Source organism: Neovison vison, chromosome 7 (genome assembly GCF_020171115.1).
Source record: "Neovison vison isolate M4711 chromosome 7, ASM_NN_V1, whole genome shotgun sequence".
In the NCBI taxonomy this organism is placed as follows: domain Eukaryota; kingdom Metazoa; phylum Chordata; class Mammalia; order Carnivora; family Mustelidae; genus Neogale; species Neogale vison.
Window position 1 is genome coordinate 161,968,394 of NC_058097.1, and position 24,696 is coordinate 161,993,089.

The 24,696-nt window shown below is 47.0% G+C and overlaps 1 protein-coding gene across 1 annotated transcript in view; it reads left to right on the plus strand.

Moving 5' to 3' along the window:
* The window catches only part of SPON1 (spondin 1), a 260,891-nt gene extending 242,678 nt beyond the window's left edge, over positions 1 to 18,213 (plus strand). Inside the window, exons 8-16 of the mRNA XM_044258882.1 lie at positions 3,363 to 3,564; positions 4,518 to 4,658; positions 5,313 to 5,388; positions 6,270 to 6,452; positions 11,239 to 11,409; positions 11,496 to 11,663; positions 12,406 to 12,570; positions 14,467 to 14,730; positions 16,621 to 18,213. Coding sequence (XP_044114817.1) covers positions 3,363 to 3,564; positions 4,518 to 4,658; positions 5,313 to 5,388; positions 6,270 to 6,452; positions 11,239 to 11,409; positions 11,496 to 11,663; positions 12,406 to 12,570; positions 14,467 to 14,730; positions 16,621 to 16,784 — 1,534 coding nt within the window. The 3' untranslated portion in view covers positions 16,785 to 18,213. The remainder of the gene's footprint in view (positions 1 to 3,362; positions 3,565 to 4,517; positions 4,659 to 5,312; positions 5,389 to 6,269; positions 6,453 to 11,238; positions 11,410 to 11,495; positions 11,664 to 12,405; positions 12,571 to 14,466; positions 14,731 to 16,620) is intronic.
* The last annotated feature ends 6,483 nt before the right edge of the window (positions 18,214 to 24,696 follow it).

The following is a 24,696-nucleotide window of genomic DNA, read 5'->3' on the forward strand; positions in this document are numbered from 1 at the left end:
TTTTTACCCAGACCTTTTTCTGTTGCTTTTAAATTTCCCGGACTCTGGGGCACCTGGGTGGCTCAGTGGGTTAAAGCCTCTGCCTTCGGCTCAGGTCATGATCCCAGGGTCCTGGGATCAAGCCCCACATCAGGCTCTCTGCTCAGCTGGGAGCCTGCTTCCCTCTCTCTCTCTGCCTGCCTCTCTGTCTGCTTGTGATCTCCGTCTGTCAAATAAAATAATAATAATAATAATAGTAATAAATTTCCCAGACTCTGCTCCTTGGAGGAAGTGGATCTGAGGTCTGGCCTCCAGTCTCCTCATTTGGCTGCCTGTCGCATAAATCCTTACCTGTGTCTGGACCGGTGGTCCTTGCTGAGCACTGGGTGGATGACCTTGGGTTTGCATACAAATGTGGCGAGCAGGCAGGAGATTTGTGTCCCTGGTTCGTTGACCCCCACACTGGTGATGGGAGCCTGCTGACGGTCAGGGCGGTTGCCTCGGCTCTTTGTCCTGGGGCCTGTCCTCAGGGCCCCACTGACCTTCGGCAGCTTGGGGTCTGGTTTGGACAAAGGGCTTTGGTGGGTATGTCCTGTGCAGTGGGATAGAAGCTTACTTCTTCCTCCTTGTTGGTTTGGCTTTCTTGACTTTCTTCCTCTCACTCAGCTGCCTCCGATTAGAGGATGTTGCTTCTCTTCGCCTCCTTTTCTTAAGACAAGGGTGACTAATGAACACATGGGTTCGGCCAGTGACGCTCTGACTTTTAGGGAGGTGCTAGAAAGTAGGAAGCCATCTGGTTTAATCGGTGAAGCCTAGAATTTTGTGGAGGAAAAGACTTGGAGGCCATACTCTAGGCCTCATTTGGTTTGTTTGTTGGGGCAGCTTTTGGGATCTTTGAATAACACCGGCCACGTTCTAAGTGAAAAATGGGGAAGTGACTGTTTGATCGCCATATGCAGCTTGTTGGGCTCTATTCTCCAAAATGGGGCAATCTTTCTTTTTTTTTTTTTTATTTTTCAACACTGTTGGCCATAATATTCGTTAGAGTCTCAAGAAAAATGACCAACCAATGGACCCATACATTGTACCACCTTGCAGTTAGATTTGTGTCATAAAAAAGATTTGGGAATTGGGCCTTTAAAATCCTGTTTGCATTTTGTTTATGTATTTTTGTGTGTTCATATGTGTCCTAAGTGGAGCTAGTTTCTGTAAGTCTGCATGGTGTTGCTAAGATTAATCTATACGAGAGTTCTATTTGGCCCATTAAAAAGTAAGGGCTTATTAGAATTGGACATTCTAAAATTCAAAGACAGAAACAAACCCAAGCATTTTTTCACATGATCTTGGAAAATATTCAGTATTAAAACTAACTTAAGGTTGCTAGTTTAATTTAAATGGACTTGTGTTTAGAATTAAAAGCATTAAATACAAAACTTTTATTCTGCCTGTGTTTATTGAAAGTCGTAAGTTCATCTTCTCTCCATTGCAAACTTTGTCCAAAACGGGGAGGAAACCAACACCTTAAGACTTTGTCAAACGTCTTGTAAAGTTTAAGGCTGTGAACCTGGAGAAGTCTGGCAGGTAGTTTACCGTGAGGCCCAAAACAACAGGTAATTTTCAAGACTTGCCAATATTTACAGAGACCTTTACCATTCGGGCTGAAGCTTTCCCTCGCCCTTCCCAGAAGGCCTCAGAAGTTGTCAAAACCCTTCCAAGCAAAATCCTTCCAAGGTTTGGTTTGCTTCTAACAATTCAGACGACTGAGAGATGACCACCCAGCAGCGTCCGTGCTCAAAGCCACACAGGTGTGCCCCACGCCTTGGGCAGTCGATGGCAACACATGCTTCCTGGAGCCCCCAACAGGCTGGAAAAACAGAAAAGGACTGTGGTAGAGATATGCTAGGAAACTCACTTGGGAAAAAGGTGTGTTGGCTTCTCTGTTCTTGGTAGGAGTGTCTCCCGCCCCCGAGTGGGCGTGACTTAAGCCTCTATGTTACACAGTTACACTCTCGTGACTTAGGAGTTGTAGGCGGGGCTCCCATTAGGCAGCTGGATATGAGCAGGCACACTGAGTGGGCAGGTTCACTGCCAGCAGGCGGATGTGCCCCCAGAGATGCGCCCTTACGCTGCAGGAATTCCAGAGACGTGGGGTCCCCTAGGACCTGCAGAGCGGGCATGTGGAGGGCCAGCTCCAGTCCCCTTGCCCGGGACCTTGTGGAATGCTCCTGACGATCCACTCGGCAGTGAGCCTGGAGGGAAGCAAGCCATGCGTTCCTCACGCTTGAGTTAGGGGAACCCACGGGTTCCCTGCAGCCTGCCCACAAGGAGGACCCGGAATGGAGCACCCTGTGGCATAGTCATCCCCAGGAAGACCTGATTGTCTGGGTCAGGAGAGCCGGTCTGAGGAAACGGGTGTACAAGCAGCCTGGTTTCAACCAATCTCCCCAGAGGTTCTGGGGAGAACAGAGTCTGAGTGCTTGTAACCAAAGTACACACATCTAGGTCCTGCAGAATGCCAGGTTTCTACCTGGAACTGAAGAATCTTTCTAAAGGTGGGCAGAAAGTTTCCATCCCTCTAACTCTGGTCCTCACCCCATCACAGCAGCAAGTAACTGGAGAGTTAACCGGAAAGTCTTCCCCATTCCCTCAAGACTGAGGAATGATTAAAGGACAGTGGGGACTGGAACCCTTAACCAAAGGGGTAAGGGGACTGATCCCAGCTGCAGATTAGGAAACTCAGCTGCAACTTTTGAACCCAGAAATTTCTCATTTGCCTTCAGAGTTCCCTGAATTTCCTCCTCAGAAAAGGAGGAGGAAATTCAAGTCAAGTGCATTTGAGGCTTGCCCTCCCATCTCCCCGTCTGGAGGCCTCTTGAACCTTCCCCCAAACTGCCTACCTCGTGTCTGTGTGATTGTCTTTGCTGGGCATCAGGCGGATGAGCTCAAGTTCAGTTACAATAACACAAGATTGTTGCTCACCCATTTATTCAGACACTTGGACTGAGCACCTGCTCTGCTCCAGGCACCGCTGTAGACACTGGAAACCAAGGCCTGAGTAAGTCCGACAAGAGCCGTGCTTTCCCAGGGCTCCCATCTGGTGAGAATGAACAGCAAACAGCTGAACAAGCAGTATCTACAGAACAGCAAGTGCTCCGAGCGCCCGGGAACAGGATGGGGTGGGAGCAGGTGATTGTCTCCACCTGTGCCAGCGGAGGGTCTCAGGACAGTAAAGGGTGTCAGCCAGTCGTGGTCAAAGCCAGAGATCTGTGGAAGACTGAGAATCCACCTTCTTTCCATCCTCTCCTCCCTTAGCCGTGGCCTGGCCGGACAGCCCTCAGGGGGTGCGCCCCCAGAGCCCCCGATGTAATGTGTTTGGTTTCCAGGAGAGCTGCACCCTCGGCCGAGTTCTCTGTGGACAGGACACGCCACTTGATGTCCTTCCTGACCATGATGGGCCCCAGCCCCGACTGGAACGTGGGTCTGTCTGCGGAGGATCTGTGCACTAAGGAGTGCGGCTGGGTCCAGAAGGTGGTGCAGGACCTGATCCCCTGGGACGCGGGCACTGACAGCGGGGTGACCTACGAGGTGGGTGAGCTCTGCAGTGGTGACGGGCGACCCTTCCCAGCTGCTTCCTCTTCGTCCGGCCCTGTGCTGTGGGGGCCTTGACATAAAGGATGTAGACGAACACCCAGGGTGGTCGGGTGGGCCGGCATCGGCTCGCGCTCACGTATCCCATCCAGTGTGACCCACACAGCGGGCCATGAGGCCACAGGGAGGGGTCAGAGAGCAGTTCCTAGGTAAGCACAGGGCAAGAGAAGGGATGAGAATGGGGAACCGAAGTTGATGTCCATACATTAGACTAGGCCAGATTCTGGAGGTCTCCAGAGAGCCAGCCAGGTTAAGGAGTTTGGATTCTGTCCTGAATGTTAAAATTCTTCAGCTGTGATCAGCACACCAACTGCATGGACATGTGAAGCCCTTAGAAAACCAGTGGCAGGACCATCTAGAAGAGACACTGATAAGCTATGGTTTGTGGGCCAAATCAGGACTACCACCTGAGTCATAAGTTCAAACCCAGCCACCCCAATTACATGTTGTCGGGGGCTGCTTTCTCACTACAACAGCTGAGTGGAGTCGTGGTAGCCGACCCAGGAGGGCCCACAGAGTCTTGAAATGTTTACCATGTGATGCTCTGTGGACTCGTTTGCCAATGCCAATGCCAATGTCTAATAGAAAGAGCTTTGGATTCAGGCCAGCCTGGGTCAACTGTCTCCTGGCTGAGATGACCTCTCTGAAACCTTTTCTTCATCAGGATGGAATCTTGTGTACCTGGGAGATCTGAAAGCACAGGTCACCGATTTCCTTGCACGGTGCATAGTGGGGATAGAATTGCATCAACAGTCATAGGGGTTACACCTGTTGTGAAATCTCCATCACCGCTTTTGTTCTGATCCTATTACAATCCAATTGCTTTTGTGGTTTTTAACTCCTTTGTTTCCCATACTCTGTTTCTGTGTTCCACCCCCCTTCCCCCACAGTCACCCAACAAGCCCACAATTCCCCAGGAGAAAATCCGGCCCCTGACCAGTCTGGACCATCCTCAGAGTCCTTTTTACGATCCAGAGGGCGGGTCCATCACTCAAGTGGCCAGAGTTGTCATTGAGAGAATCGCCCGGAAGGTAATGGCATAGAGCGCACCCTGGTACAGACCCTTCCCACCAGGAGTGTAAGCAGACTGTACCCCTTTCTGCTCAAGAATCATAGGGTCCCTTGCATATTCCAAAATTGAGAACTCCTGGACCTCCCAGCGCTTTTTTGCTTTTGTTTTTGTTTTTAAAGATTTTATTTATTTATTTAACAGACAGAGGTCACAAGTAGGCAGAGAGAGGGGGGAGGAAGCAGGCTCCCTTTTGAGCAGAGAGCCTGATATGGGGCTCAATCCCAGGACCCTGGGATCATGACCGGAGCTGAAGGCAGTGGCTTTAACCCACTGAGCCACCCAGGCGCCCCCTCCCAAGGTTTTCTAAGCATGTGAATTATTCACAATGTATAAATGAGCAAAATAAACCTAAGGGTAAGGTCGTTCTCAACTGAATGATTCGATCCAGACAATTAGGTTTTATTGTGAGTTCCACAGTTAATTACTAATACCTGCCATGGGTCAGGAAGGGGGAAGCTGTGGCTTTCTTGCCATTTCTCTTTCAGTCCGATGGTAAAAGTTGGCTCAGAACTCCACCGTGGCCTAGGATTTGTACATGGGGCAGGCATCCAATTTTATGACCCCCTCCTTCCCCAACACATGCCATTCTTTAATGTGAATCCTTCTTTCGCAGGGGGAACAATGCAATATTGTGCCTGATAATGTCGATGATATTGTAGCAGATTTGGCTCCAGAAGAGAAAGATGAAGGTATGTAGTCGTCCGTTGTCCTTCGTAAACTGACAGTACCTTTTAGGAAAGCAGTTTTCTGAACAGGAGTTAAAAGCTACAAAAACATCTGGTCCTTTGACCTGTTCATCCCATCTTTGAGGACTTCTGCATGGAAGATCATCCAAAATAAGGCCAGGACTGGGCACAGGTAGAAGGGAGTTGGTGTAAGTGGGATATGGGAATATGTGTCCACAGGTATCGCGCCTTTGGAGGGGCGACATGGTATCTCCAGCGTGCTCGGCTTTGTCACACACCAGCCTGTGTGCCTGGCGTGGACGCATCCACTTCCCCAGTGAGGAAAGGGATCCTACCCTTGGGGGAGGGGCAGAGCTGAGGGTGGGGCCTGTTTCCTCATGGGATCTAGAGTCACACAACCAGGGCTCTCTCTGGGGCCTTGAACAAGAAGCTCCCATCCCACCACATTGTCCTCCCTATAAAATGGGGATGATCACCGAACCTGCCTTGTTGAGAGTTGCTGTAAGAATCCAATGGGATGAACATGGAAGGTTCTAGAATGCTGTTGGCGTGTCGTACGTGGTCAGGGAATGTGGGCTGCCCTGAGGTGACCCCTGTTACAGGGTCATTGGGAAGAAGGGACTAGAAATGAAAAGCCCTTCATGTATTGAGGGGAAGGGACAGTAAGAGGTCTTCGCTGTTGTTTAGATATTATTGCAATGATTAAAATAGAATTCTTCAAGGCAAGTAGCAGCTTCTACCCCAACAGTGACTACCCAGGTTTGCTAAGGCCAGTCACGTGGCAGGGATCTCCTTACCCCGCATGAGCTTGTGTGGGGGAGAGGGCCAGCCCCGGTGTCCACAGGCTTCCAGGGAAAAATCTGTCATGTATCCATTCGTTCCAGATGACACCCCTGAAACCTGCATCTACTCCAACTGGTCCCCGTGGTCCGCCTGCAGCTCCTCCACCTGTGACAAAGGCAAGAGGATGCGGCAGCGCATGCTGAAGGCGCAGCTAGACCTCAGTGTCCCCTGCCCGGACACCCAGGACTTCCAGCCCTGCATGGGCCCGGGCTGCAGTGATGAAGGTAAGCGTGTGGTCCTGGGAGTGCCAGTGGTGGCAGAGCCAGAGGAAGGGAGGGGCTACCTGCCTCTGCTGGCCCCTCGTACCTGATCAGTGTCCCTAGGAGGGCACCAGGAACCTGCCTGTCATGGCCAGTGGGGACCACTAGGGAAGACCCCCCAGCTCCAACAATGTCTCGGGGGCTCTAAAAACCTGTATGTCTTAGAACATCAGAAGAATTCTTGGTATTATCCACCAACTCCCTCCCAGCATGGAATCAGTGACCTACCGGTCACTAAGTAGAGCTAGCAAACATCGTATGACAAATCTAGAACTATGAAGTGCCGCCTGCTTCCCCTTCACTCCAGTGTCTTCTGAAGGAACCAGGAACAAGTTGGCCGCCATTGAATCCATCGCCCTGATTCTGTGTCATTCATGGACCTTCATGTCTCCCTCCCACCTGAGTGAGAGCACCTACTTCTTTTGTCAGGACCACTGGGCTAATTGCAAGAACTGTCTGCTACTGCTCAAAAATCAGACCTGAGCTAGGAGCTCGCACCACTGCTGTGGTGATGGCTCAAACTTCAGAATGGCACCGAGCTGAGGTCAGCCGCCTACTTCCCAGGTCATGGCCCCCCTCCCCACCTGGACAGATCTAGACTCTCACGGGACTTTGATCTTAACTGTCTCAGAGGTGCCTTGAGGCAACAGGAAGGGAGGCAGAATTGGGGCTGGTTCATGGCAGGAAGAAAACCACTTCCAAGTCGAGGATAATTGAAGGAAGCTTCTCCCACCGCAGGTCATTCACCCTCTGGCCCTTCCCAGGGATGGTCTTAAATACTCCCACAGTGGTCTATTGCGTTACTGCCTTTGGTAAGGCCCTTCGGTGGGGAGCAAACTCTTCTATCTCCATGTATTCTGGGTATTAATCCCTTAGCAGAGTCAGGATTTGCAAATATGTTCTTTCCTTCTTTAGGTTATCTGTTCCCTCTTGACTGTCCTTCTGTACAAGTTTTAAATTTTCCTGAAATCTGGTTTGGCTCTTTCTTTGGTTGCCTGTGCCTTGGGTGTCCTGTCCAAGAAATTGTTGCTAAACTTAATGTCATAAAGGTTTTTCCCTGTGTTTTCTCCTAATAGCTTTTTGGTATTAGTTCTGTTTAGGTCTTTGGTCCATTTCAAGGTAATTTTTGACTATGATTTTAGGTAAGAGTCTAACCTCATTCTTAAATCAGTGGAGACCCAAATTTCCCGGTACCATGTGTTGAAGAGACTGTCCTTTCTCCGCTGAATGGTCTTGGCACCCTTGTCAAATCATTTGCCCATTGACAAGAGACTTTGTTTCTAGCCTTGCTCTCTATTCTAGTCCATTGTCCTGTATGTCTGTTCTTATACCACCACCACCGGGTTTTGATTCCTATAGCTTTGTAGGAAGTTTTGAAATCAGGAGGAATGGAGCTTTTTCAGAGCAAGGTATACCTGTTAGTACGTACTCAGGTAGATGAGGACCAGATGCTGCCTTCCTGGGGTAACATCTTTCTTACCAGGTTCTGGAAAGCCTGAACTGTGGCTTGTAGAGCCCTGTTCCCTTAACCATTATTACACCGGAACATAATGTTCTCATTGGTAGTGTGTGCTGCCTTTCGTTATCCTTGTCTCTGGGTCTAATGTGTGGTTCCAGTGGGGATTTCTTGACTACACACACCACTGGCACTATCCGCAGGTTAAATAGCCATGCCTAGGCATCACCCAGGTGCAAGTGACAGTCATGGACATGGGCAGGCTGGACTCACACTCAATCCTTTCTAGCTTCACCTCCTACTACCACGTACATTCACTCTCTATACAGAGGTGTTTGCGAAAGCTTTCCCGTCACCTTAAGCGCTGATACCCTTTACCCAACAAAAGTATACTCAGATGTGTCCTTTTGTGTGAAATCTTCTCCCATACTCCAAGAAGGAATGCTTTTTTCCCCCTCTCTGCTCAATTCCCTGGCCTTACCTTTGTTGTCCTGCTTTCCATACCTGGAATTATTGTGCCCATCTCTTTCTAAAATGGAACACGATCCAGCTCTTACACATCTTTTTAACTTAAGAGCATACCATGAAGCACCCAGAGCATTCAGTAAATCTTTACTGACAGGAATAAATGGACAGATGAAAGACTTCATTGCTTTTTTTTTTTTTTTTCTTTAAAGAACTAAGCAGGCAGACACACATGCACATCCACCCGCTCACCTCTGTTTCCACCAGGAGTGGCACCCCCACCACTACTTGGAAACAGGACTACCAAGCCATGCTGAGAGCTTTGATGATCTTTTCTACCAACCTCCAGAGTGTCTACTATACGATCAAGGCCTTTGCTAACACCTAGTGATGGGAGCAAAGCCATATACGCCCAAGGTATCAACACAGCACACTGGTTATGTCCCCTTCTCTAGCACACATAGACAAGCCCTCGCCCCCCCACCATTTATTCCCCCATTATAATCAGCCTCCGTAGAGGCAGTGCGTGGTCTGGGGTCACTGAATATAATCAACTGTTTGGGTATAAATCCATCCTGTGTCCATTCTCAGGTCCCTGTGTCCAAAGGCCAGTCACAATCTTCACCCTCAGTAACCAGATTCTTATTAATTTTTCTAGACTGGGAACTGGCAGCTTTAGACAACAACGAAAAAAAATCTCGGATTCCTCGGAGAAAAAGAGCTTACCCTGTATCTCAGAATATATATTAATATCTTTACAGCACTGTCCAGTAGAAGTTTCTGTGATGGGCAAGTTCTGTATCTATACTGGCCAAAATAGTAGCCACTCATCACACATGGCTACTGTGTACTTAAAATGTAGTTCGTGACAGAGGAAGTGAATTTTTCATTTTATTTAATGGTCTTAGATGTAGGATAATCCTAGACCATACAGCCATGTAACTTTAGATTATGACTTATCTTAAATTTTACTTTATGTACAATAAAACATTCCTTTCCCCATCCAGGCAGCTTTCAGATTTCCGCGAATCCTAAGTGTCCCTATGTACCTGGAAGGCATGCCTTCTTGGAGAACAACTCCTGATTTCAAGATGTATGCCTTTTCAGTTCCTGTCCATCCTCAACTGCCTGACTTCCCTTGAGTAGCTATCCCGTTTCATTTTTTTAGATTTAATTCCAGGATATTTAGCACACAGTGTTATATCAGTTTCAAGTGTACAAGACAGTGATTCAGTAATTCTGTACGTTACACAGTGTTCATTGTGATAACTGTACTCTTAGTCCCCTTCTCCAATTTCACCTGTCCCCGTCCCCTTCCCCTCTGGTGACTGTCAGTTTCTCCATAGTTAAGAAACAAACCAAATAAGACTTCTTTTTTCCTTTATTTTTGTTTCTGAAATTCCACATTAAGGGAAATCCTCTGGGATTTGTCTGACTTATTTTGTCTGGCATTCTACTCCCCACTTCCATCTGTGTTGCTGCAACTGGCAAGGTTCCATTCTTATGGCTGAAAAATATTCCATTAAATACATATCCCACATCTTCTTCATCCATTCCCCAAGTGATGGACACTTGAGTTGCTTCCAGAATTTGGCTACTGTAAACACTACGGTTCATATAGGAGTGATATATCCTTTCAAATTAAGTGTTTTTTTCTAATTTGGGTAAATACCCAGTACTGTGATTACTGGATCATACGATTGTTCTTTTTTTTTTCCTTTTTTTTAATTTATTTGACAGAGAGAGAGAGAGATCACAAGTAGGCAGAGAGGCAGGCAGAGAGAGAGGAGGAAGCAGGCTCTCTGCTGAGCAGAAAGCCCGATGCGGGGCTCGATCCCAGGACCCTGAGATCATGACCTGAGCTGAAGGCAGAGGCTTAACCCGCTGAGCCACCCAGGTGCCCCGTGATCGTTCTTTTTCAGGAGCCTCTATACTGTCTTCCACAGGAGCTACACCAGTTTGCAATCCCACCGACAGTCCATGAGGCTTCCCTGTTCCTCCACATCCTTGCCAACACTTGCTCCTTATATTTTTTACTTTAGCCATTCTGACAGGTGTGAGGTTAATAGCTCATTGTAGTTGTGATTTGCATTTCCCTGATGAGTGATGTCAGGCATCTTTTCATGTGTCTGTTCGCTATCTGTTGCTCATCTTTGGAGACATGTCTGTTCATGTCTTCTGCCCATCTGCTAACTGGATTATTTTGGGGGTGTTGAGTTTTTTAAGTTATTTATATATTTTGGATAGTAACCTTTTATCAGAGAGGTCATTTGCAAATATTTTCTCCCATTCTATAAACTGCCTTTTTATTTTGTTGTTTCCTTTGCTGTGCAGAAGTTTCTATTTTGATGTAATCCCAATAGTTTACTTTTGCTTTTAATTCTTGCCTCAGGAGACCTATCAAGAAAAATGTTGCTATAGCGATTATCAGGAAATACTAGTAGCCTGTGCTCCCTTCTAGGATTTTGTGCTCTCAGGTCTCACATTTAGGTCCCTTATGCATTTTGAGTTTGTGCATGGTATAAGGTAAGTGTTCAATGCCCTTGTTCTGCAGGTAGCTGTCCAACTTTCCCAACACCATTTATTGAAGACACTGTGTATTTCCCCTTAAGACCATGTACTAGTGCAAAAATAAACCTAGTGCAAAAATAAACCTATAGATTAGCGGAACAGGACAGAAAACTCAAAAACAAACCCATGATTATATGGTGAATTAGTCTTGGACAGAAGAGGCAAGAACAGGCGACGGGAAAGCTGGCCAGTTGCTTCCGGCTCCCTGTCCCGGGGAGCTGGGCGCACAGGCCCGCAGCGTCCGCTCGTGTGTTGCAGACGGCTCCACCTGCACCATGTCCGAGTGGATCACGTGGTCACCCTGCAGCATCTCCTGCGGCATGGGCATGCGGTCCCGGGAGAGGTATGTGAAGCAGTTCCCTGAGGATGGCTCTGTGTGCACGCTGCCCACCGAGGAGACGGAGAAGTGCACAGTCAACGAGGAATGCTGTGAGTAGGGTCGCCCAGGGAGTGCGGGGAGGGGGAGGGCGGTGGCCGAGGCCGCAGACACCACCGCAACAGGTCCGGCCTCCCAGCTCCCAGCAGCTGCCTGATGACCGAGTGGGGCGAGTGGGATGAGTGCAGCGCCACCTGCGGGATGGGCATGAAGAAGCGGCACCGCATGGTCAAGATGAGCCCAGCGGACGGCTCCATGTGCAAGGCTGAGACATCCCAGGCGGAGAAGTGCATGATGCCCGAGTGTCGTGAGTGGGTGTGGGGCTGGGAGCGGTGTGGAGGATCCCAGCACCCTTACTACCTCCCCAGTAGCAAGACCGGAGGCTGGGTGGGTGCTGGGAGAAAACAGGGTCCTCTGTCCGTCAAGCGGACCCAAAGAGAGGGGCCTCCCTTGAGGAACACTGTGAGCAATGCTGAGGTGGCAAACTGGTGGCCTCTGGAAAGCACCCACCTGCAGCTGTGTTGTATAGGACCCCAGAGTACCTTGGTTGTGGGGGAGGGGTGGAGTAAGAACTTTCAGGCGGGACATTAAGTCCACAGGTCATAGGTCCCCCCACTCTTGTTCTGCATTGGCCTTGCCTGGCCTCATAAACCATTACAACCCCAGCTTTATGCAAAAATACGCACAGGCCCACACATCCGTACACAAGCATACATAGGCACACAAGCATCCAGACATTCAAAGATGTTAGCAAGTATCCAAAACTTTACTGCATGGTTCTTAGGGATTGGGTGGGGTTTTAGGCGGGGACTTGGGTATTCATATTATGGAGTTACTTCTGCTGTCCTGACCCCCAGGGGAGATGCAGGAGTGACAAGAGTCTGCTGAGCCAATTCCTGCTGTGTGGGGTCCCTTGGGGCATCTGAAACCATCAGTCCCTTTCACTAGACTCCAGGGGCCAAAGTGGCGGACTGGGGATGGGGGGGACAAGGAGAGCAGAGAAGGTAAAAGGAGCCTGTTCTCAGGGGCAAACCTGGCTCTTGGCCTAGATACCATCCCCTGCTTGCTGTCCCCGTGGTCTGAGTGGAGTGACTGCAGCGTGACCTGCGGGAAGGGCATGCGGACCCGCCAGCGGATGCTCAAGTCTCTGGCCGAACTCGGGGACTGCAATGAGGAGCTGGAGCAGGTGGAAAAGTGCATGTTGCCCGAATGCCGTAAGTCCTGGGGCTCCTGGTGCCCCCCACCCCACCCCGCTTTCCTGTTACCCAGCGCTGGGTGGTGGTCGTCCTGCCAGGTCCTGTAGTACAGCTCTCTGCTGGGGAGAAAGAGCATGGGCTTTGGGTCTCTGTTAGCAAAGCTGTTGAACTGTCAGTCTCCTCAGCAGCAAGAGGGGATCCCACTACCAGCTACAAAACACCCAAACTACACGCTGAACACTTAGCACAGGCTCAAGATGCCTTATCACATAGGGCCTGTCTCCCCGCCCGCCCCACCCCCAAACCCTAAGAACTATCTGATCCATGAGTTTTCCATGTTTTTTTTACTTCTCTTCCTTCTCCCTGGGACCATTTACCCATGACCAGAGGGTGGACATTAAATCAGTGACTCCTATACATTTGCAGCCTTGCCAAGACAAGCCATGAAAGACTCGATGCCTGACCCCAACTCCCCCAACCCCCACCCTTATGATGAGCTATATTTCGCAGGTACTAACCTCCAAGGAGAGAGAGCCCATTTCTCTTTTAGGAGGTAGAAAGTCAAACACACTTGCTAAGATCTGTTTTCTGGCTTCCTCTGAAACACACTTGGTTTTTCTTGCTCTGTCTTCCTTCAGGCTGCCTGCCTGGGTTCAAGTCCCAGCTTTGTCCCTTTACAGGCTGTACAACCTTCAGCGGATGACTTAGCATACCTGTTCTTCATCTGTAAAACAGTGGGACACACTTCCTAGGTTGCTCTGCGAATTAAACCACATAACTGCCACAACATGTCAAGCACTAGATTTGACAAGTACAGGCCTCATGTTCCACATTACAGGTCCTGTGCTGTTCCAGCCAGACTCGGTCATGGGTGGAAAACACCCAGACCATTAAACTAACTGAGCTTGTGGCTTTTAACAACTAAGAATGACCTGTATTCAACCCAGCTCACCAGAGCTGGGGTTCCCAAACTCCTGACCGAGATAGCTACCCCTGTAACCATATAGTCACAGGGTTCACTGAATGGAGAAGAAAGATGAACATTTACTGTGCACCAGAAACCGGGCTGGAAGTATTACTTCACCTAATCCTCACAACCTAATGGGGAAAATACCATTATCCACATTTTACAGATAAGAAAGCTGCCTGAGCTCCCAGGGATAAAGGCCCAAAACTACCGACCGAAATGAGTTCTTCCTAGACCCAGTCTGGATCTGTCCTTTGCAAAGCCAGTGAGGAGTCCAGAATTCTTGGCCTCCTCAGAGAGGAGGCCTGAGAATCTGTGAGAATCCAACTGTTGGGTTTTCCCCCCTACATCTGTGAGATCCTGACTTAGTAAATTTGCTAGAGCCTATAACCCTGATAAACCATAAGACACCACTTGTTCTCACTCCTCTTCTCTACTGAATTCCCCAATTCTGGCTCCTATGTTTTTTGCACAGATGATGTCTAACAAGACAAGCTATACGGTCCTACAGCAAAAGTCACGATGGCCTTGGTTTCTGGTCCTTCGGGGTCTAGCTGTGCAAGACCACACCAGTGAGCTGTGCCTTCCCTGAGAAAATCCAAGTCCCTGGGACTGTGAGAGGTCATTCTATGCCACTAGAGGCTGATTTGACAATATTCCAGATATAGGGCAGGGCAAGAGGCTCTGAACATATCTCCCAAGTTCCCCCCAAAGCATTGTGTCCTGTCGGCACAGCATGTTGATTAAGGCCTGGGCACCAAGCCTGCCTCTGCTGCTTACCAACCACACAGGCTGGAGGAAGTCAGTCCACTTCTAGGAGTCTGTTTTATCAGCACCTTCTTTGCATTTCTCACAGGCTTGGATTGAGATGTTCAAAGTAAGGTGTTAAGTGGCCTTATGTTTCAGACGGGAGTGAGCTATACTCATGCCCCTCTGTGTCTTGCCAGCCATTGACTGCGAGCTCACCGAGTGGTCCCAATGGTCAGAATGTAACAAGTCCTGTGGGAAAGGCCACATGATTCGAACCCGGATGATCCACATGGAGCCTCAGTTTGGAGGTGCACCCTGCCCAGAGACTGTACAGCGAAAAAAGTGCCGCGTCCGGAAATGCCTGAAAAATCCTTCCATCCAGAAGCTGCGCTGGAGGGAGGCCCGAGAGAGCCGGAGGAGTGAGCAGCTGCGGGAGGAGTCCGAGGGCGAGCCGTTCCCAGGTATTGCTCCTGAACGGGAGGCTGGAGTTCAGGGCGCTGTCGAAGCAGGGGAAATGCGAGTGGGTCTTGAAAAACTGCCAGGGGCTTGCATCCCAGGCAGCAGGAAGAGTACTTGCGAAGGCAGAGAAGTGCCGAAGAGCATGAGACAGTCGATGAAACAGAGGCAGTGGAGCAGAGGCCAAGGGAAGAGGCAGGAAAACAGGCTGGGGGGCGGATAGGAAGGAGGGGACCAGATCATAAAAAGTCCGGAGGCCTGCTGAGGATTTAAGACTTGATTCTGCAGGCAGTTTTACGCAAGAGGGACTTTAACAGAACTGTGTTGAGTGGTCTGGACATGGCAAACACAGGCACAAAGACTAGTTCTATTTGTAGCCCAGGAAAATGTGTCCCCTACCCCAGCATTTGAAAAAAAGAAAAAGAAAAAAAAAAGCCAGCCTGGGGCTTCACTGTTGAATAAGCTGGTCCACAGGCAAGGACTGCAGTATCATTAGCAATCAGATGAGATACTGAGTTGGAAAGACTCATGGTTCAGTCCTGGGTACAGACAACCGATGGTGTTTAGATTCCCTGGAGTGGGTAAGGAAGGTACCATGTAAAGTTAAAGGTTAATGGGTATGGAGTTTCTATTTCAAAAGGCACAGCTCAAGTTAACCCTTTTCCTCCTCTTTAAGACACTTTACCTCCAGCTAGGACAAAGAGAAAAATGCAGATCATGAAATGCTCCCTGATAGTTCCCTTCCTTTCTGTTAAGGAGCTGTGCACGTATCCAAGTGGTGTCTGTTGGATAGTATAGTCAGTCAGTCACTCAACAGACGTTCATTAAGCCCAACTATGTGCCAAGCAGGCACTGTGCCATGGTCTTCTCCATGAAACTTAGCACAGTATTGGATGGATAATCATAACCATGCTTGGTTATACAAGAGTAACATAGAGGGCCATGGAAACATTTTTTCCAAAAGATCTGACCTAACCTCTGGGAGTCAGGGAAGGGGTTTTTGTTTTAGAGAGAGAGAGAGAGAAAGAGCACACGCACAAGCAAGCGGGAAGGTGGGTGTGCAGTGCAGAGAGCGGCTCAAGCCGAAGCCCCATGAGCCCAGAGCCTGACACAGGACTCCGTCTCATGACCCTGAGATCATGACCTAGGCTGAAATGAAGAGTTGGACACTTAACTGACCAGGTGCCCCAGGGAAGTTTTCTTTAAGGCAGCCATGTTTACCTGTGTAGAGGCAATAAGAAATTATACCTGAGTTTATAGGAGGCCAAGTACATGGGGAGCAAAGCATTAGGAGAAAATGATTAACTGCAGCCACAAGCCGCCCCAAAATAATCACTACTGTGATTCTTGGGCCAGGGACTTGGGGTGGCTCAGCCAGACGATCTTCTGAGGTCTTGGTGAGACCCATGAAGCTCCAGTCAGCTGGAGGCTCAATAGAGCTGGAAGGTGTAGACCGGCCTCACCTGCACTTCTGGGGCCTCCACAGGGCTGGCTGCAGCCTCTCCACATGGCCTCTCCAGTAGTTTAGCCAGCTCGCTTATGTGGTGGCAGAAGTGTTCCCAGCAGCTTTTTTCCAAGCCCTGTTTGCTCCTGTCCCATTGGCCAAAACAAATCCTACAGCCCAGCCTAGATTCTGGAGGTGGAGATGCGGACTCCTGCCCTTGATGAAATGCTACAAAGCAGGATTGGTCATTTCTGGCTGGCTGTCAGAGGGGCAGAAGTTCCCTAATAAGGATTCGAGCCATTGTTGAACTCAACCTATCATTTCATTCAAGAGCAGGGAAGCCTAGACCCTTCAGCCTGACAGCTGTGAACTGGAGTTCAGCATTCGGGCGGGGGGCGGGGGGGTGTCTCCAGATGTCTGCTGCCCTAACTGGGCTTTCCCTTGCTTCCAGGCTGCAGGATGCGCCCGTGGACAGCCTGGTCGGAATGCACTAAACTGTGTGGCGGCGGCATCCAGGAACGCTACATGACCGTCAAGAAGAGGTTCAAAAGCTCCCAGTTTAGCAGCTGCAAGGACAAGAAGGAGATCAGAGCGTGCAATGTGCACCCTTGTTAGCCAGGGTGTAAGTGGTCCAGGGCCGCACCCTAGATTCGTACAGTCACCAATGGCTGGAATGTCTGTCTGCTTGTTGTTTAAGGCAATTTAAATTTTATCTGCTAGTGTTCATTTCTGCAGTCTGGTTCGCCCAGTAGTCTTGTGGAGGCCGGGGCCATCCTTTCTGTCCACAGCTTGGTAGGCACAGGCTTCGTGGGCCGCCCTCCTCCCCAACTGGCCCTCCTCCAGCACAGAAGTGAGAAGTGCCAGCCCCCCTGTCCTAGACGGAAATATGTCCCACCTGGGGGAGCACACAGAAGCCTGGCCTCCTCCACAGGGAGGCAGCTGGGGCTGGAAGGGACTCCCAGATCTCAGTCTCGGGGTACAGCAGGGAGGAAGCGGTCTTGCTGAGACAGAGAGCACAGATGCCTCTCCCTCTTGCCTTTGGCCTGCTTGCTCTTGTAGGAACCTCTTGTCTGCCCGTGTCCTTTCATTTAGTGGAACTTTAAGTCCTTTGTTGAGTCTCCTCGTGGGGAAAACAGCCGGTAGACATGAAGAGCATGGATAGAGGGTGGCTTTTCCTCCAGAAATTCTGAAGTTCTGAATACATTTATCTCCCCTTCTAATGTTGGCTCCTGATATCCCAGAGAAAGGAAGATGACGGCTGCTTTACTGGAATGTAAGGTCGCCAGTTATTACACCTGAAGTAAAAGGCACTAAGTCTAGAAAGGATTTTTCCCTAGCTTTCTTCTGTGTGTCACAATTCTCCCGAGAAGCCAGCCTTCTAAACCTTCTGACCTCATCCTTACTAGAAGCAAGGCAGCAAAACTGGCCTCCCTAGCAGTCCCCAGCCTGAGCTTTTAATATCTTCGGACACACACCTGGCCTTTTTTTTAGTTAACAGTGTCTGCCCCCATCCCACCAAGCCACTGTTTGAACAAAAATACTATCTATACTTTGAAGAGTTTGTTTTAAGCCTGAAGTTTTAGATGTAGAAAGAAAAAGTATTTCAGAGACCAAGCAAGACAGAAATCGAGGGAGAAAGGAATAGTACAGAATTGGGCTGGGTAGGAAAATCTGGGGAAAGCCAAACTTTACCTGGGCTTTCCACACCAGGGCTCTGGTCCTCCAAGGCCATGGTTTTCCCCTTCTGAGCACGCATAAGCATCAAATTCAGGGATTCTCACTATCAACAATTCGTGTAAGAAGACATTTTTACTGAGCTGAGTACAGCAGCCGTTTTTACTCATTCGTTTATTGTTAAAACTTTCATTTCTGTTGCAGGTTTATCATTACGCTTAGTCCAAATATGTACCATGGATGAGATGCATTCAGTGTCTCAAGTACAGTACTTTTAAGAATTTGCATTAAACACATCAGGATATTTCCAAACACCACATATATATGATATAGCCCTGAATCTTCAATAAAAAACTCATTTGGGTCTGTCTTCGTGTTTTTAAACTATTAAGTGTTCAGAAGGTTGGGCCTGTGCTCACTTCGGCAGCACATATACTAAAATTGGAACGATACAGAAGGTTGGGCCTTTTTCAGTTAGCCCACTGATTCATATTCAGCATGATTTTTTGCTCCCTCGTTGGAGAGGGACCATTATTACCACATCCCAGAGTCTTCTGGAACTTTGAGTTGTTTCCAATATTAACTTCGTAATCTTTAAATGAATTATCTTGCCCCACAAAGGAGCATAATATAAAGAAATAAGAGGTTTAATTTGGACAGAAAGTCTCGATACAGAATCTGCTCACTTGTGCAACATTATGCCTAGCATACTTATTTCTAACTCACAAAAATCAAAGTTCCGCATATCAGTGATTCCTATATAAGTCTAAGGCCAAGCAACCCTAGTGTCTCGTGTTCTTATCAGGTCTCTCTAGGATACATTTTAAATCCTAATTGTGGAGACTTAAGACCAGGTAACTGATTAATGGCTGAAAATGGGTAACCTGTTTCTTGTTAGGTAAGTGTTATTTCTTTTGCAAGGGGGAATTTATAAGAAGCATCAAATCTCTTTCTTACCAAAGTCTTGGGTTAGGTAGTTTATAGTTTTCCTGGCTAACCAATCCTTTTGGAAATAAAGACTTTTTTTGTACTACAACAATGAAATGTTTCAAGAGATAATAAACTGCTCATAAGACACCCAGTGAGAACCGCCACATAAAGGGGAGCTACAGTTGTTGTATATATCATCAATGGCAAACCAGCTGTAACCCAATTTACATTCACATTTTAAAAGGACAGTAAGTTTAGAGATCTATTCCCCAAGCAGACAATGGGTCACTCACCTGCCACCTTCCTTGCCACTGCATTAATTGAAGGAAATCTGTTGTAACAAAAGAGAATAAAGCCTGGGCTTCTTCAGACCCAGAACTGAAAAAAAATTAAAGATATCGTGCTATGCTTACAATTTAAACTTTGTGTATTAAACATGTCTTAGGCATACTCAGAAGTCTGTATACTTCTTACATATGCTCACAAGACTACAATTCTCCAGAAACTTAGTCCAGGCCAAATCTGTGGCTAAAATGTCAATACACAATAATTCTCTATATCAAATGATCTCTGTGACCTAACAACTGCCCACATGTTTCAGGCAAGACATTAAAGGAGCTAAATATTACGGTGTACCAGGAGAGTATGTCCCTTTCCCCCCAACCCCGAGTTAAATACACCCTTAAGAAATGGACACTACTGTCCAAGTAAGAGTAAACGTACATGTTTAATCCCTAATTACAACACAGAATCAAGGAAGACACATTCATCCCACTCTTTGGTTATTTGGTGCTATTAATTTTAACAATACAGTGATTGATGTCATTCTTCATATCGCCCAAAGTAGGGAGAATGAGTGAAATAAATTAGTCTCTTTTGAAAAGGAGATGCTGTAAAACTATAAATAGTAACTGAATGCTAATGAGCATGAAGATAATTCTTCAATTTGAATCCTTTGAAATCTGTGAGCAAAAGATCTGTACAAAAACGTCAGATTTAAATAACAGCATCCCTGCTTTAGATCCCTGTGGGTTTGGAAAGTTTTATACACTCAATGGGGAAGAGAGGCAAGATGTCCTGCCATGGCTGAGTACAGGGAACCCACATTCAAACCACTGCTGTGGTCCTGACGAGCCGTGAGAGCAGAAGCCAGGTAATTCCCGTTTTCTGGCTCGGGCTCTGACACAGACTGGCTCATACTAGAGGACTTCTCCACCCCATCTCCCCAGTTAAGCCAGTTCTCATCCTGAGAACGAGTCGTGACAGCACGCCGATGGAGGAGTCCCTGGGTGCCAGGTTCACCCCACCAGCCCCCCACTTCTCAGAAACCAGTAAATGCCCACTTTGTGTTGAAGCTGGCCTGACTTGCATCTGTCACCTCTAACTGAAAATGTCCTGACAGTATACATGCAATACTTTCAACCCGGCTCTCATCAGACCAAAATGCAATTTCAGATTTTTCATTTAACATTTACAATGTTGAACATAAGATAGCATTCATTAACATTTTCTCATATTGCTCTAAATTCTCATGAAATTCAGAACATGTTCTTAACCACTTCCTGCCCTTAGAACTGACTGGTAATAGTTCTCATATTCGAGGATTTCTCATATGTCAGTTAACGGTTCTCACATTTTAACTATTATGTCTTTTAACGGTTTCTTTTACTTCCAATGATTCCAAGTATTAGCAGAAGGGAAGAGGACAAACATCTTATTCAAGATTACTGACTCCTTTACAAGACCTGATGTTTATAAAAGTAGAATTTGTATTTTTCCTGTTTAAAAAAAAGTTGAGTCTGTGTTTTTAGGAGGCAAGCATTTCCTACTGCGATCTTCCCCTGGAATTCACGAGCCTAAGGAAGCCAGAAGGAGCACCTGTGAAAAATACCTCAATCTCCTGCTCCCTTACCCACTACATTGGTGCTACACAGAGACATGCAGCCTGCGAACCTCCACCAACCGTCACCAGCCTACAATGAGATACAAAAATTGAAAACGAGTGTTCAGAAACTTTTATAGTCATTCATTTGACATTGCCACAATATCCAAGAGTATGATTATTTTTCTAAGAGTTGGATTTTTTTAAATTAACATTTAGCTAAAGTATCATTCCTCCACAGTGGGAAGAACAAGTTTTCAAACGGGCTGTTCCCGAGACAGTCTCAGAAGTACAGAACTGTACGCTGCTCACAACCCCCAGGCAGAAAGGGATCCCCCTACCCCACCCCACCCCACAAACTGTCAACCTCTGGATGTCTCCAGAGCATCTGTGTCTACCGGCAATACCTACCTGCAGACCTTAAACCTACTTATCTAGGATTAAGGACCAGGCCCTGGCTCTTCTTACTCCTCTAACATCCAACCATATGCAAGCAGGATAATTGCCCCATCGCCCTCTGATTTTGCCACAGAATTTCTCAAAACAGTAGCCCATACTTCCTCCACTTCCTTGTCCTCCAATCATACCACAACCCACTATCGTCTGGTTCCCACAACGAGATGACACAAAACTTTCAGTCTTCAGCAACAGCTACACAATCACTGCTGCCTCTTACTCCCCACCACGCTCCACCCCAATAATCCGTACAGTACTCACACCTTCTGACCACCCCCTTGGCTTCTTTGACAATAATCTCCTGGGTCTCCAGTTTCCGGTTGCTTCTCTTGGCTTTGTGCTGCCTTTTACTGTTTTATCCCCAAATGTTCGTCTTCCCCAAAAGCTTTACCCTTGAATCTTCCCTCAAATAAACTCTACTTCAAGCAACTCCGACCTCTGTAATCACCAGATCAAAATAGATAAATTCCCAACCTGCACTTGCAGGCCTAGCCTCCTCTTTGGAGCTCCAATCTGCATTCCCGAATGCCTCCTGGACTCACCCTGCATGTACCTGCCACAATCACCATGTATTTCTGCCACTAGAGAGTTGCCTGTGTGCCTTAACCATTCATCAAATGGCTTTTCTGCACATGCCAGGCAGTGTGGGTAAAGCAGTAAACACAGATGTGCTCCTGCCCTCACAGAGACTATGACACTCAAGTACAGATCAGACAAGACAGATAAAATCCTCAGCTGTGATGTGTCCCTAAGTAAATACAGGGCAATGTGGTGTTACAGGGGGCTGGTCTAAATTAAAAGCGAAAAGATAAATTGGAACAGTCAAGTCAATCAATGGTCTGGGAAACTCTGGCATGCTACAGGGTTTAAGAGAGCATATCAGCCTGAGTGTGAGAAGCAAGGAAAGGACAGATCCCGCAAGAAGCTTGCTTTGTACACTATGGGAAGGAATATGGGTATTAGTCCAAGTGCAATGAGGTGATGACAGATTTTAAGCAGTACTGTAACATTTAATTTATGGCCTTAAAAAAGATCCCTTTAGCTGTATTTACAGAACAGCTTTGTGGGGGCAAAATGCAAATAAAAAGACTACTTCAAAGGCCACTGCAATAATGTGAGTGGCAGAACAAACTGGAAAGAGACAGTCCATGACTCTAACAACCTCCTACCTGACCACCCTTCCTCAGAGCTGTCTGTCATCCATACCGCTAGATTAGATCCAGGCACTCCCTGTTCAGAATCCTTGGCAGTTCCCCATTACGTACAGAAGGGCCATCCTATTTAAAGCTCTCCACACCCCAAGCCTGGTCTACATATCATTATTTTTTCCCATTGCACTTAGAATCATTTTAGATTAAGGTTCCAATCCCAGAATACTCCCTGCATTCTGACAACTCTATGTCTTTACCTAGGCTTTTCCCCAGCCTTCCTTCCCATCCCCTCTCTTCTCCTCTCCTCCCCATCTGAGACCCCACCAATCCATAATGCTCTGGCTAAAGCACCGCTTCTAAAAAGCTCCCTCAGCTCTTCTAGAAGGGATATTACCATCCACAGGACCGGACAGCCTTGTGCATGCTTCTCACTCTCCTTTAACTATTGCCCTGGCACTTGTCTTCCCACTCGCAGTCGTCCTCCGCTAGATACCAAAGTTGACAGGAAGGAAACGTTCCACGTTTATCCATTTCCCAGAACACCTAATGAAGTCCTGCACAAAGACATCCGTTCAAATTATAACGCCTATAAAGCTCCTTGACGCTTTATATGCAGTTACTGGTTAAATACTCTTAAGTGGTCAAGTGATTAACCATTTTATTATCACCTATCCTATTTATCTGCCAGCTGGCTATTGAATGAGGTCATTTACGTACAGGAAAGGGAAAAGAAATAAAACTGGTAGTGATGAAAAGTCAGAAGAGGAACAACGTAGATCTGATGTATATAGAACCTTATTACACCAAATTCTAAAAGTCAAATGATAAAGGGACCAATTTATATGTTAAAATTTTGAAGCCCCAAATTTAGAGGAATCATCAATGTAAGAGTAAGGCATAACATCCAACCCTGAAATACTGTAAATCCCTAAACAAATAACATAGAGACAAAATTCCTAGGACAGAATTCGTGACTCTCAATTCAAGAAATACTGTTTGAAAGAATTTTCACATCTATAAAGAGAAGAGATTCTAAAGTTGGGACTGTGATCTCAAATGCTACATGTGCTCTAGAGCAAGATTGGCAAACCGTGGCCCACAGATCAAATCCAATCTGCCATCTGTTTTTGTACAGAACGGTTTTTACAATTTTAAATGAACTTTTTAAAAATTCAAAAGAAGATTAACATTTTATGACATGAAAACGATATGAAATCAAATTTCAGTGTCCCCACATAAAGTTTAATTGGAACACAGCCACATTCATTCATTTATACACTGTTTATGGTGGCTTTGGTGATACAATGGCAGAGCCGGGTAGCTGGGACGTAGACCATATAACCCAAAAAACCCAAGATGACATTTATATTTACTGTACGGTCCTTTAAAAAAAAAAAAAAAAGAGTTTTTTTCCCCAATCCTGTAGCTATAGGGAAAAAAAATGGGTCACACAGACAAGGATTATTCATGCTCCAAGACTGGCCATTCTTTGTTAAAAACAAATAAGATTTCAAATCATAAAATAAGAGGGCTACAAGGCACCTCTGATTGTATGACAGATATCAAATGGGAGAGACTTCAGTTTCCAAGAGAGAAGTAGCAGGAAGCAGATTTACCTTCCTACGGTAGACAACCAGAAAACTGGAATTAGTATGTGAAACACCTATTTTCACCATTATATACATCAGACAGCACAGGATTACCATCTCTGATGGGAGAGAAACAAAAAGGTAAGCCTTAAGATTGCCCTGACTGCAGAGTGGATAAGGGATTCCAAGCAGAGCATAAATGTTTCCCTAAGCTGAAAAAACAGATACTGGAGATCTGTCCCAGACACTGGGAGTTTGAGGCAGCAGAAAGTTGCAGGGCAAAGTTGTGGAGGGGAGAGAGCTACACAGAAAAAAAGAACTCCAAAAATATGCATACGGTCTCAAGTCTTTCCTAGATATTAAGATATCCATATATAGGATGAAACTCCAGAGGCTGGGCAAAGGATGATCCAGGAGCTATGGATAGAATGGTCCCCCAGAGCTCACATGGCCTGGGAATTGTTTGGTTCCCATTAACCAAACTGGAGAGTCCTCACTGATTACAAAGGGCATTCAGTAGAGACACTAAGAAGGCCACACCTTAGTAGGAAAGCTAAACCATTCTGCGGTGAGGGAAGATACTTGAGACTGTGTGAAGTTTAAAAGCAAGCCTCGAAAGAATTAAACTGAACTACAAGTAAATCAACTACTGGGGCAGGGGTTGGGGGGGGACAACAACTTTAGATGAAGACAACAAAATCTAGGCAACCAACAACAAATAATATACAACGTCCAGCATCCAATTAAAACTTATTAGACACGCAAAAACAAAAAACAAAACAACAACAACAACAAAAACCCCAGAAGCATGTGACCCATAACTAGAGAAAAACCAGTCAACAAAA